The following is a 15,177-nucleotide window of genomic DNA, read 5'->3' on the forward strand; positions in this document are numbered from 1 at the left end:
TTTTGTTTTATTTGACTACAGTAAACTAAAGGATGAGAATTCGGGATTAACCTAAAAATTTTATTGTTATGAAAATATAAATGTAGAAATTAAGAAAAGAAGTATGTCTTTTGTAAATATTAGTTAGTTTATTATTATTTTATTTTAGGATTAGATAATATAAGTTCTATATCTTTAAGTAATTTCAGCAAAAATTTGATTGTTATCATATTAATGTCTTTATTATTTGAATCAGTACAGCAATATCCTCTTTTATATTTTAATACAGAGAATAACAAAATGATTCAGTCATTTCGTCATAGCTTTTGACAGTAAAAAAAAATGTTCTGGTTATAATGCTTGTATTATATAATATTAGTAGATTATTTTAGTGTAATATTTTATCTTAACATAATTTTGTTGACAAATTATTTTTAATCATTTTTTTCTATTTGTGTAGTACAAAATAAGTTTCTACTTAAAATATCTGAGTTTCCGATCTTACTCCGCCGATTCCAGACGATTTATTCGATTATGATTCAACAGTCAAGTAATCGATTCCGATTCTGATTCCGATTTGAATTTATGACAACTTCAATTCTTGGAACTGTACTTTTCATTAATAAATATATAAATTTAGCATTCCAAGCATAAGTGAAATTATTCAACTAAATTAAGAACCTTAAATTTAGAAAATATTTTTTCATTGAAGGTCATAAATTTGATAAATCTTAGACTAATATTATCTAATTTGCCATTATATATACTATCAAAACTGTCACAGTATAGATTTTGACTAAGCATATTAATTTAGAAAGGATTTTATTATGCATGATATAATATATTCAGCCTCTAACCTCAACAGACAAAACTGTTTTTTCTTAATTAGTTCTGAAAAACCATTGCAATGAGCAACAATCAAAACGAAGCCAAGTTAAAGACCGGTGTTGTAGACTTCATTGGACCACTACTGAAACGCCTTAATAACTTAGCCAAGGAGATCAATGTTTCTGAGAACTCGCAGATGGCGACAACCATCGACCAAATTAGAACAGAAGTTTTAAAGAGAAAAGATAGTATTCGTTGCATACAAAATTGGGATTGGGAGCTAATTGGTCTCTTTGGAAAGATAGAAAGACAGATTGATTCCTGGGTTGATCATAATGAGAAATGGGTTGAAATGAAATATCTAAAGGATATTCTTTGTAAGCTTCCACAACTACCCGAGAAGCCACCCGATTTGCCTCTTGAAGTCGGAGAATCATCCAATAGAAGTTATCAAGGGAGTAAATTGTTCAAGAATTTTAAAGATCTAAATGAGTTGGACATCCACGCCATTCTTTGCCTGTATAGCCTTGGCATTTTTCCAGAAAACAGAGAACTAGAGAGGAGATTTGTGATTTACTGGTGGATTGGTCTAGGGCTTTTACCTTGGACTAGTTGGAAAGAAGCTAAGATGCGTGGCAACGAAATCTATTCTGGTCTAAAGGAGAAAGGTTTCCTCGAATCCGTACATAATGGAAAGCAAAATCAAGTAATCAACCGATGCACCATCAACCCTACAATACACAAATGGTTGTTGTCCCCCAATGCGAGTAATGTCATCTTTAGTTTTGACCTAAGTGAACACTCCAATTCGCCCTTTTTTGGGGAATGGTTCAACAAGAGAGTACATATAAATCTCTACCAGAAGTACCTTAATGCCGACAATGTCCCCATCGACGAAGATTTGCAGGTGGTTCACCTAGGAAGTTGGTGTTACACAGAAGCGAAGGCTGACAACAATGCCAATGAAACTGGGCCTAAAAAAACAAAGTCAATTGACCACATTGAGATCGAAAATCCTGACCGATTAAAAAAGTTGAGTGAAAAGAGTCAAAAGATGACCTACCTTAGCCTGCGAGGCATTTCGGGGACAGAAGAGATTCCTGAATCCATTGGGAAACTAGAAAACCTGATGATACTAGATCTCAGGTCTTGTCATAATCTGATTAAATTACCACAGCAACCAAGGTCCACATTAAAAAAAAAAATATCCCATTTTACTAGGTTCAAGAAATTAATTGGATGGGAATTACCCCAAGAAAGTTGGTTCAATAAGCTGATGGTTTTAGATATTTCGGGATGCTTTCTATTAGATCATATGCCAAAGTGGATATCTGAGCTCTGTAATTTGGAGGTGTTAAAGGGGTTTCTAGTTGGCAGAGTGGGGAAAAAAAATGAGTCATGCCAGCTAGGTGATCTTTCAAAATTGATTAACCTTAAGAAGCTGAGCATTAGAACTACCACTGACATGAGTCCCGAAGTTTTCAGTGGCTTTAATTCTCTGAACAGCCTTTTGATATTAACAATTACGTGGGGAAAATATAAGATACCAGACTACTCTTTACCAAAGAATCTTGAAAAGTTGGATATCAGATGTTATCCAGAAGATGATGTATCAAAGCTGATGAACTGTGCCGAACTGACAAAATTGAAGAAATTATATATAAGAGGTGGGGACCTTACAAAAATTCCTTCCCATGAGAACTGGAAAGTGGAGATGTTGCGCCTCAGGTTCTTAAAAAAATTGGTTTCAACTGACTGGGAAGAGGTGAGGGCCTTATTTCCGAATTTAAATTACGTGGAATATGTGGGATGTCCTTGGCCCGATAAATTCCCCAATGACGGGAGTTGTTGGATTAAGGAGAAGGCTGACAACAATCAAAACGAAGCCAAGTTAAAGGCCAGTGTTGAAGACTTCATTGGACCACTCAATATCCAGGTATTTATAACATTTATGTTTGTCAAAACTACTCTGAAACTTTTTTTTTTTATGTTTGTCAAAACCACTCAATACCTACACCGATGGTAAGAACTATAATTGCTCGTATTATACATGTAGAACTGGACAAAGCTTTTATTTCTATAATTCTTCTTTTTTACATGAGTTCAAAATCCACACACCATTTGTTTCTATATTTTTGAAGAAGTTTCGGTTTCAATAATTGAAAGATCATTCTAACAAATAATGTATTTGTGTTCTCTGTATGTAGAAAACCCCATATATAAGAAAGATAGAGCAATTTGGTAGTCTCAGAGGGTCAGTGCAAGAAATGGATCCTACTGGCATTACACGCATTGTTAAAATTAGTATTTGCCATAGTGAGGTGATTGATTCTCTTGCTATTTGTTTTGAACGTGATGGCCTCACACAATGCACCAACCGATGGGGCGGAGATGGAGGAAACATTACTGAGGTATGAGCATTCTATAGTTTGGTAATATGTGGCATTTTCTTCTTGTAAAGATCGATGAAAATCAAGTCACTGAATTTTATCTTGTAATTATATTCTTAAACTATTATCTGCATAAATTATTAACAAACAAAGAAATTAAAAAAACAAAGTAATATGTTGAGTAAACCACTTTTATTTAATTGGCTAATGTAAGTTGATATAAACAAGGGCTCTGTATTAATAATGGTCTCCAAAATCGGCCGAGTCGAACTGTACTCGGCCGAATTGGACCGATTCTCAAATATTTTAATTGCCTTGAGATTGTATTAATATTTTTGGATTTTTTTTAAGTTGGACATTAATTTCTCGGATTTTTCTTATTTTCAAGTTGTTTTCTGAGAATAAAGAAAGAGTCTTCAATCTGAAATGAACATAACGCGCATACAATCTAAGGATGAACAATGGGACTCTTCTATGGGACTTTTTTTTTCCTCATTTAGCTGTTTCCTGATTGGTTCTCTCTGGTTCAAATATTTATTTCCTCCACTCCTCATCTCCATTTTGGGTGATAATCGGGACCTGCATTTACTCTTTTTTATTTATTTTCTGATATATTTTTTTTCCCTATAGCTGTTTACTTTCATTCCTTTTTGGTTTCTTTTTCTTTTTCTTTATTCATTCCCTTTTTACGGTTCAAAAGTGGCCTTAACAATAGTTTTGAACTAATTATTTATTTTTACAATTTTATTTATATTATTTTAGTGTAGAACTGTGTTTTTGTAAAAAAAAAAAATCACAATTTCTTATCCTATTTGATTGATTTCGACCGATTCACTCAATTCTAAATCCACAATTAAGTAATCAATTCGATTATGAGTCCGATTTTGCCAAACATTGTTTCTATTGCCCTTTTGTGCCGGGTACATCAGAGAGCTCAGTATTGTTCTCTGCCATTGTACTTGTCTTCATAGCAATACCGATTTAAAATTGTCAGGGAGGACATCCGATCCCTTAATTAATTCAATTCCTCTATTTTTTGCTTGTATTTTTTTAGTATATATATATTGTAAATGGTCACTCTACTACACCAGAACTCAATCAGGCTTAAAAATTTCTTGACCAGTCCTTGTCAATTGTGATTTTATTTGTAAAGAGGAACATAAAATGTTAGTTCTGATTTATATCCATTTTATTTGAACCGATTTCTTTATACAAAAATACTAATATGAACTTTTGGTTGTTCCTCGTAAAATTTGTCTCCTAATGCATAATTAAGACATTTTAATTACTAACAAAAGTTTTTTTTTTCTGTATATAGATCAATCTTAAAACAGATAAGTACATTAAGATTGTGAAAGGATTATTTAATGACAACTATAATGGTCATGAGGTTGTGATGTCACTGACACTGGAAACAAATTTGGCTGAATATGGACCATATGGCACAGAAAAAGGAAAAGAATTCAAACTCTGTGGTCCGGACTACAGTCAAATCATTGGATTTCATGCACACTGTGAAAAGTATATCAACGCTGTTGGAGTTTATGTCCAAGTAAGTGCAACGTAACTATATATATTATCTTTTTCATAAATTACTCTTAAAGGTTTTTCTATTTCTTTGTTGAAGTCGTATCTCCAATGTAGCATAGAATCTTTTTGATGATCATCTAATTCGTCGATATTGGCACGTGAGAAAATTTGTGCACGTGCATAAATAAGGATTACTGAATGTTACTTTAAAGCCTTTAGAATTATTATGTTATATATAACGAGAGCTAATACATTGCAAAAATAGTTTTCTTAAACTTCAATATACATAATTAAAAAAAAAATTTAATTATGAGAGTGACTAAATAATGTTTTGATAAAGTTAGATCCAAACTATTTAATTTAAATTATCACAAACTTTAAAATGGACTCCATTTAATTTCAATAGTTTATAATTTTGTTTTATCAAGTCCAGTCTTTATAAAGTGAACTTTAGGTGGACCCATTATATTTCCATATACTGTTGATATGTCCGGATTTTATAAAAACTTGACATGTTAGGTATGAAGACTTTATATATTATATATACAAGAGTATAAAAACTTACACTCGCTAACTAGCATTAGTGTTCTTCTAAAATTGGTTCCAGACAAAAGTCGACAATGATTTAAAAAAACAAAACCTAGCTATCTGAAGTATTTGACATTATAAAGTATTGTAAAGTTTCAGTCTGAATTTTACCCTGACAACCTTACTCTCTCTCTCTCTCTATATATATATATGCTAATATTTGAGATTTCATGATATCTTTTGAATTTATTATTTTTAAAACACTACATGTAAAAAATTTATTATTTTTAGAATGATTCCTAGCTTAGTCACAAGACAATTGGAAATATATATAGAGTAAGGCTTAGGTGATATAAATAGCATAAGGCCATTTATGTGCTGTGGTCTCGAAAACCTATCATATAAACTTTAAACTTTGATTAAGTAGCTCAGTAAATTGGTTATGTAATGAACTTGTAGAATATCAATTTTCACTATTTGAGAATTTTTTTTTTTATTTTTTATGATTTATGAAAGATGACAAAAAATGGCTCAAAAATAAAAGAGAATTGCCAATGTTTTATGTTACTTTTTGCTATCTTTTATAAATCATAAAAATAGTAAAAAAAAAATTCAAAATTATAAAAATTAGCATTCTACAAGTATATTATATAAACAAATTAGTACCAGTGTTGTAAATAACGGTATGTGGTCATCGGACTGATAGGGTACCGCCAAGCGATTAATCGGGAATAATCGGCTATAATCGAGAATAATCCGTTGATTAATCGAAAAAATCTATGATGGTTTAGTCACCACCAACGACTAATCGGCTGATTAATCAGCCTAAACGGACGTTTTTTACAACACTGATTAGTACGATGTAGCCTAGACCGACTTAATTAGTTTACCTACGAATATTGACAATATTGACACATTTACATGAGAATTTATAGTACTCCAAAAACATAATATCAGAGGCACGGTTTTCCATTTTCCTTTAATTTTCTCGCCGAAGCAAGATCAGCCGATTTTTTTTAAAATACCCACTAAAAAAAATATTTTATTAAAAATAACCAGGTTTCAGCAAAATTTTTAAAAATACCCAAACCGCGGATTTTTTCCGCGCTCCGGAATTTTAATTCCGGGGTGCGGAAAAAATTCGTTCCCCGAAAAAAAAAAATTAATTTTTTTTCCCGAGCGCGGATATTTTCCGCCGCCCGGATTTTAAAATAATTTTTTTTTTTTTTTTGGCCCAACTTTGCACCTCTGGTTAACATATCAAAACACCTTAAAAAATCATAAAAATTTACCGAAAAGCATTATTGACTTTATAGAATAAGACTGTGAAGTTTCATACAAAATCTCAAAACAGATTGTGAGATATCGGCTCTCAAAAATTGCCCGAACTGCTGAAGGAGTGCTTCTGAGCCCAAATTTGCACCTCTGGTTCACATATCAAAGCACCTTCAAAATATATGAAAATTTACCAACTTGTATTTTTGACTTTATAGAACAATACTGTGAAGTTTCATATAAAATATCAAAATAGATCGTGAGATATCGGCTCTCAAAAATTGTCCGAACTGCTGAAGGAGTGCTTCTTAGCCCAAGTTTGCACCTCTGGTTCACATATCAAAGCACCTTTAAAATATATGAAAATTTACCGACTTGCATTTTTGACTTCATAGAACAAGACTGTAAAGTTTCATATAAAATATCAAAATAGATCGTGAGATATCGGCTCTCAAAAATTGCCCGAACTGCTGAAGGAGTGCTTATGAGCCCAAATTTGCACCTCTGGTTCACATATCAAAGCACCTTCAAAATATATGAAAATTTAGCGACTTGCATTTTTGACTTTATAGAACAAGACTGTGAAGTTTCATATAAAATATCAAAATAGATCGTGAGATATCGGCTCTCAAAAATTGTCCGAACTGCTGAAGGAGTGCTTCTTAGCCCAAGTTTGCACCTCTGGTTAACATATCAAAGCACCTTCAAAACTCATGAAAATTTACCGACATGTATTCTTGATTTCATAGAATAAGGATGTGAAGTTTCATACAAAATCTCAAAACAGATCGTGAGATATCGGCTCTCAAAAATTGCCCGAACTGCTGAAGGAGTGCTTCTGAGCCCAACTTTGCACCTCTGGTTAACATAGCAAAGCACCTTCAAAATATATGAAAATTTACCGACATGTATTCTTGATTTCATAGAACAATATTGTGAAGTTTCATACAAAAACTCAAAACAGACCGTGAGATATCGACTCTCAAAAATTGCCCGAATTGCTGAAGGAGTGCTTCATGATTGAAGGTGTTTTGATATGTTAATCAGAGATACAAATTTGGGTTCAGAAGCACTCCTTCAGAGAGAGTTCAGTTTTGTTATGTTTGAGTTTTAATTTGTTATGTTCAGTTTTATTATCTTCTTAGTATATGTTTTATTATGTTTCAGTTTTCAGTTTTGTTATGTTTCATTATCTTATGGTCTATTTTGATATTTTGTATGAAACTTTACAGTCTTGTTCTATGAAAACAAGAATACATGTCGGTAAATTTTCATGATTTTTGAAGGTGCTTTGATATGTTAACCAGAGATGCAAACTTGGGCTAAGAAGCACTCCTTCAGCAGTTCGGACAATTTTTGAGAGCCGATATCTCACGATCTATTTTGATATTTTATATGAAACTTCACAGTCTTGTTCTATGAAGTCAAAAATGCAAGTCGGTAAATTGTCATATATTTTAAAGGTGGTTTGCTATGTTAACCAGAGGTGCAAAGTTGGGCTCAGAAGCACTCCTTCAGCAGTTCTGGCAATTTTTGAGAGCCGATATCTCACAATCTGTTTTGAGATTTTGTATGAAACTTTACAGTCTTATTCTATGAAGTCAAGAATGCTTGTCGGTAAATTTTCATGATTTTTTAAGGTGTTTTGATATGTTAACCAGAGGTGCAAAGTTGGGCCAAAAAAATAATTTTTTTTCTCCAAACTCTAAAAAAAATAAAATAATTATTTTAAAATCCGGGCCGCGGAAAATATCCGCGCTTGGGAAAAAAAATTAATTTTTTTTTTTTATTCGGGGCGCGAATTTTTTCCGCTTCCCGGAATAAAAATTCCGGAGCGCGGAAAAAATCCGCGGTTTGGATATTTTTAAAAATTTTGCTGAAACCTGATTATTTTTAATAAAATATTTTTTTTTAGTAGGTGTTTTTAAAAAAATCGGCAAGATCAGGAAAACCCCTCCCCCCCCCTCGGTGGGGAGAGGGAGTCAGCGAGAGAGATGGGGGCGTGAAAATGGAGAGGAGAGGGGCCGGGGCTTCTCCTTTTTCCTTCTCCAGGATGGAGAAAATGGAGAGAGCGAAATAGATTGGTGGGGGAGGGTTGGCAGTGGCAAGAGGAGCCCTCCTCTGGTGCGTGATTCCGTGAACGGGAGAGAAGAGGGAGACGGGGAAAGAAGAAAAGGGCTGGATCCCAAATTTTTATAGATTGGAGTTAATTCCTCATTTTCAATTTCATTCAAAAATCAAAGGATAACATGGCTTCAGGATTCGTGCTACTGTGATCCAACGGTTGAACAATTTCTGAAATTCAATTATACTTTCCTTTAATTGATTATAGTCTGTTTTGCTTATAAAATCCGAATCAAAGTTCCATACAAATATTACAATTAAACTCATACATATATTTCGGACATTTATTTCTCAATTTAAGATCCAAATAATTCAATATCAAATAATATATACATATATATATATAATCAAATCTCTATACTTCCTTAACGAACGGGATTGATAAATTTTATAATTTATTCGTACGAATAATCCATATATTTATATTCTTGATTGGAACTCAATTTATTTTAGTTTAGTTAGATTCTATACGAATATTCGTTGTTATTATTTATAATTTAGTTTAATTTATAATTTGTTCAAAGTTTTGTATATTTTATTCTTACCCAATCTACAATCGAAACAAATCAACAAAACTTGCGTATGGCAATTGCTATGATGGATTTTTCATAAGTTCATGATTCCCAACGGTTTAATAATTACCTTATAAATTTCTAATTTTATATTTTTAATTTGGTTATCATTATTTCTTTATTTCCAAAGTGTTGTAATTTTGTATTTTCAAAATTATGTACCTTCAATCAACAACTCAACGGAGATTTAATTATGCGAAGGTTCGTTGTTGTATTTTAGATGTCTATAACTGCATCCAACTTTTATTAATTTTTTATTAACATTTTCATTTTGATAAGATTACATAATTCTAACGGGTCACACAAGATGTATGTTATTTTTATGAAAATTCTTATTTATAACTTTACTTTGCAATTTTATAAGTTTAAATTAAAATTGGTTTAATCAGAACCTTTCAATTTCTGTATTTTTGGCATTTATCGTTCAATTGTTTCTATTCATTGAATTTTCATTTCAGTTATTGATTATAATTCTATAATTGTTTATTTAAGTAATTCGTTAGTAAATCTTATTTTATTAGGCCTTACTATAAAATTATCTTTCAAAATTTACAAAATTTTAAATTAGTTCCGATTTTATTATCAATAATTCGTTTAAATTTATTACTAATCCTGTTTATAATAAATTTAACCATAATTAAAATTACGGGTTATTACAATTTTTTTACGTGAGGTCAAGATCATTTAAACTTTTATTTACTACATTTATTTGTGTTCTCTGTATGCAGTCAACTGGTGGTTCTATAATAGAGAAAGGTAGATTCAGCATGTATGACAATATTATGCAAGAGAAAGAAATGGATCCTACGGGCATTACTCACATTGTTAAAATTATTATCTACCATGAGAGCTATATTCATGGTCTTATTGTGGATTGTGAACATAATGACACCACACAATGCACCTACAAATGGGGCTGTAATTACGGACGCAAGAATGAGGTACGAGCCATTTGCAGACTTAGTAATAGATGTCACCTTTTTATTGTAAAGTTCGATGAATTATTTTGAAATTATAAATTCTTAAATTACTACATAGCATAGCTAGATAAATTATTATCAAACAAAATAAATAAAAAACAAAAAAATAAAATGTTGGGAGAACCATATCTAATTAATTGGGTAAAACAATATATTTTTATTTAGGCCGGGTTTTGAACGAAGAGCTCTATATTTAAATAAAATTAATAAATAAAAACTAGAGGATTGTTCTCTGCACTTGTCATCATAGCAATTGTTCTTATAAATGGTCACTCTAACAATACTACTTCAGAACTCTAGCTTCAGAAACTTCTTGACATATATATTTGTAAAGAACAACAGAAATTGTTAGTTCTGATATATACATCATTTGATCTACATTTACACGTATATCAGTTTTTTTAATTTACAAAACATCAAGATACTGAAGAGTCAGCTACGCCAAAATCTTGATAGTAGTGATTTTTAAATGTCAATACTCACTTGTCAATCTTTCAAATATTATTAAACTTTATCAGTATAAATTGCTCATGTACACTTGTGATATAAATATTTTATTATACTTGGACCCTTCTCTTTTTTCCAAAATTGGTCATCAATTTAAATGTTTATTTTGGCTTAATATATATTACTCAAGAACTTTTCTTTGAATATTGGATCAATCTGTTTTCGGTAAAAAAAAAGTCAAGCAAAGATGACACAATTAATTAGGTAATCTAACTCGAAAGTATTTAATATTAAAAAAAACGTAATAGGATAAATTCAAGGTGTAAGTTAAAAGAATTAATTTCTTGGAAAAGTATACATATTATTTACAAAAATACCAATTTTAACTTGGTTTTTCTTGTAAAATTTGTCTCCCAATGCATATATATTAAAGCAGTTTTAATTACTCATAACTTACCTAGGAACATTTAAACCTACTAACAAGCAGTTCTGTAACTGTCTGAAGTCTTCTCTTACTTGGTTCTATTTTTTTGTAGGTCAATTTTGAAACAAACGAATACATTACGTCTGTAAATGGCCATGTGAAAAGTGGTAATGATTCGATTTGTTTTCTAAGGTCACTGGTATTGAAAACTAATTTGAGAGTTTATGGACCTTACGGCACACAGTCGCCGAAAGACGATTGGAAACCTTTCGAATTTTCTTCGCCTCTCGGCGGTCAAATAATTGGCTTTCATGGATACTATAGTGATGAATACTTTGTCCAGGCTCTTGGAGTTTATGTCCGGCAGGTAGGCACAACTATCATGTTTTTCATTAACTATTCTGAATTTATTTTCTATTTCCTTGTTGTACACCGGATCTTTCATTCTGAAAATTATATTTAAATTAATATAAAGTTATGATAATTCGCATATTAGGATTCTACCCGTACTAAGAATCTATATTTTAATTAAAAAGTTCAAACAATTGATCCGAACCATTAAACATAATATTCATATGAAAATATACTTGGTGACTAAATTTTATATGTTTTCATAATTTTTTTTTCTATTTCATAATATCAGAACCATTAAACAATTGACTCCAAGTCCCCAGATTATGATTTTCCTTTGATGTTTATGGGCTCAAATTAATAGAACCATTTTCAACTGATTCAAATTGGTCTTTTAAGAGGCTCCAATTGTCAACAGAAATAAACATGGGCGACCATTGAAATAATTGGGGCTTTTTTATTTACCTAGTATGAAAATATTTTTTCTTTGTTGCCTAAAAAAAGTAGTTGTGAAAAACAAAATCTAACTCATCTTTAGTGATAAAATTTATAAAAGAGCAGATGATTATATCTTTGAGATAATTCATTGTAGTTCACCTTAAATTATTGTTTAGTGGAAAACAAATATATGGTAGTGTGAAAAATGAGGACAATATTGTTTCTAGAGTTTTTATTATTTTATTTTATTTCATTTGATCAAGATCCTTAGAACCTTTGTTTTCTATTTTATTGAAATATTGGTTTCTAATATAGAATGTACATAACATGTATTTAGTGTTCTCTATATCCAGTCAAATGGTACTATAATAAAGAAGGGGCCATTCCTTGGTGACGGTGGTATTGTGAAGAGTATGGATCCAACGTGCATTACTCGCATTGTTAAAATTATGATCTACCATGGTAACGAGATTAATGGACTTACTGTGTATTTTGAACGTAATGGCACCACTCATTGCACTGGCCTTTGGGGCAAAAATAAAGGAAAGTTGGATGAGGTACAAACATTTTTCTGCTTTAATTTAGTAATATATGTCACTTTCTTTTATTGTAAACTAAGATCGATGAAGTTCAAATGACTGATGACTTTTAATTCATAATTATGTATTCTTAAATTAGTGTTTGGATAAATTATTATCAAACAAAATAATTATAAAACAACAAAATACAAAAGTTGGGACAACTAGGTCTAATTAGTTAGTTAATTAATTGACCTAATTTGTATACACAAGGGCTCTCTGTTTTTATTTTTATTTTTGATCGGGTACTGAAAACAGAGAGCTCTTTAAGTAAAACAAAAACTGATTAAAATCTGCGAATTATTGCTCTCAGCGTTTTGTACTTCTCATCATAGCAATTAGCAATACACGATTGAAGCATTTAATGAAAAAAAAACATAATAAGATAAAATAATGATGTAAGTTGAAGGTACTTTTGTTTTCTTGGAACAATGTCATTGTTGTATATATACAAAAGTACCAATATGAAATTTTTGGTTGTTCCTTGTAAATTTTGTCTCCTAGTGAACAATTTAGAATTTTAATCATTCATAACTTACCAATTAACAGTAGAAGTTATTAAAAAATAATTATATGCATTCATAAATTACCAATTAACAGTAGAAGTTATTAAAAAATAATTATGTGCATGCATAAAGTTTTCTCACTAGTTTTATGTTTTTTCAGATAAATTTTAAAACAAACGAGTACATTAAGTCTGTAAAAGGTAATTACTACGAGTCCACTAGTATATCGAGGTCACTGGTACTGGTAACTAATTTGGACAATTATGGACCATACGGCACGGAAGAAGGGGAATCCTTTGAACACACTTCTCTGCACGGTCAAATTATTAGCTTCTTTGCATGTGTCGGAATTAATTATGTTTTCCGTCTTGGAGTCTATATCAAGGTATTTACAACATTTATGTTTGTCAAAACTACTCTGAAATTTTTTTCTAATTATTTTTTGTTATCTTCGTAAGCCTTTATTGTCAATTATATTTATTGCCAAGGTACCAAGTGCAATAATAAGTAAGTCGGTGCTTTGCGGTGGCAGTGGGGGTTCAGCAAGAGATGTGGACGACGTGTCTGCCATTTTGTATATTAATAAAGTCACGATTCGATATGACGATACTATTCATGCTCTTTCTATGCGTTATAGACTTAATGATTCCTCTTCTAAAGAAACACCACTCTGGGGCGGAGAAACAGGAAAGCTGACTGAGGTACGTACAAGATTCTTGCACCAAACATATACTCCTCTCCTGGGGAGATTTTACAATTTCTAAATATTTTTTTTCTATTCTTTTTAGTATTTCAGATACATACAAAAGAGCAAATGAACTGTTTATGAAAATTAAAAGCTACCAACAAACTGTTATTGTTGTAAATGTAACTCGGATTGTGAATAGTATGGGCCAGAGGGGAGTTTATATAACCTGATTTTAATTTCTTATAAGATTTTACGAGGCTTTGATATATTTTCTCAATCTTAGTCACGCCTCACTTCTCTGATGCTCATCCTATTTATACTAATATATGTCGGTACTAAAATTTCTAAATTTTACATATTTATTCTACCGACATTATTAATATGTCAGTACTAAAGTTTTTAGATTTTACATATTTATTCTACCAACATTATTAATATATGTCGGTTGATTTCTCTAGAGAGTACATGATATGTACATGTCTTCTAACTATGATATGTTACGAGAGTATAGAACTTTATCGGATAATACACTTGCATTATAACCGGCTATATATCTTCAATACACTACAATTGATTAATGGGCTTGGGCTTTCCGATAATTAATAATTTTTACTGGGCTCCTGAAGTCGTTGCTGTCAATTTCAACAGTTATATGCATAAAGTTTTCTATATGGTTTTGTAGATCTATTTTTATGGAGATGACTACATTAAGTCTGTGAGAGGCTATGTTGGCTACTTCGGTGACATATTTACTGTGAGGTCACTGCAACTGATAACCAAGTACGGACGAAGTTGCGGACCATACGGCAAAGAAGAAGGGACTCCTTTCGAACTCTCTGCTTTTGACGGTCAAATCATTGGTTTCCATGGACGCTCTGGGGAGTACCTCAATGCCATTGGAGTTTATGTCCAGGTACGTACTAGTATTACTTCTCACAAGCAACTCTGAAACTTGTTTATATATGTCTTATGCATTTGACCTCTTCATTATATTTTAATTCGTTTTCAATTGTTTTATAATTAACAAAATGTGTTATTATTAAGTCCAACGGCTATAAAATCAAATAGCAATCTGTTGAGGTTAATTGCAGCCGTTGATTATTGTGTGAAGGAATTAAACTTTACTCATCAAATTTTGCAGTGGGGTGTTGATGATTGATGACACGATTTTGAAGGTCAAACGTGGTTCTTATTGGACAAATAAAATATGGATTTGAAGCTTTATTCAATTTTAAGATGATGAAAGTTTCAAGTCTATTAGAATTTCGTACAGAAATTTATGGTTTTTGAGTGAAGTATGCGTGGGTAATTGTTATCTCAAAATTTTGTTTTTCAGTTTTATTTTTATATTTATGAAATTCTAGAGTTGGTATTCGATTTTTATGGCTATAAAACAGTTGCCTTGTAATTTAGGGTGTTATAAAACAGTTGCTATAGAAAGTTATGGTTTTTGAGTGAAGCATGCCGTGAGAATAGTAAGAAATTAAATTTAATAATGATCTTAAAAATTTTAAAATGGTCAAATTTATTTTATAAGAA

The 15,177-nt window shown here is 31.2% G+C and overlaps 1 protein-coding gene across 1 annotated transcript in view; it reads left to right on the forward strand.

Annotated features, from left to right (window-relative positions):
* The window catches only part of LOC144562542 (uncharacterized), a 294,211-nt gene extending 279,257 nt beyond the window's left edge, over window positions 1–14,954 (forward strand). The window contains exons 16-21 of the mRNA XM_078311733.1: window positions 11,190–11,444; window positions 12,220–12,423; window positions 13,111–13,335; window positions 13,439–13,651; window positions 14,321–14,555; window positions 14,780–14,954. Coding sequence (XP_078167859.1) covers window positions 11,190–11,444; window positions 12,220–12,423; window positions 13,111–13,335; window positions 13,439–13,651; window positions 14,321–14,555; window positions 14,780–14,790 — 1,143 coding nt within the window. The 3' untranslated portion in view covers window positions 14,791–14,954. The remainder of the gene's footprint in view (window positions 1–11,189; window positions 11,445–12,219; window positions 12,424–13,110; window positions 13,336–13,438; window positions 13,652–14,320; window positions 14,556–14,779) is intronic.
* Window positions 14,955–15,177: the final 223 nt, after the last annotated feature.

Source organism: Carex rostrata, chromosome 12 (assembly GCF_964058835.1).
Source record: "Carex rostrata chromosome 12, lpCarRost1.2, whole genome shotgun sequence".
NCBI lineage: Eukaryota > Viridiplantae > Streptophyta > Magnoliopsida > Poales > Cyperaceae > Carex > Carex rostrata.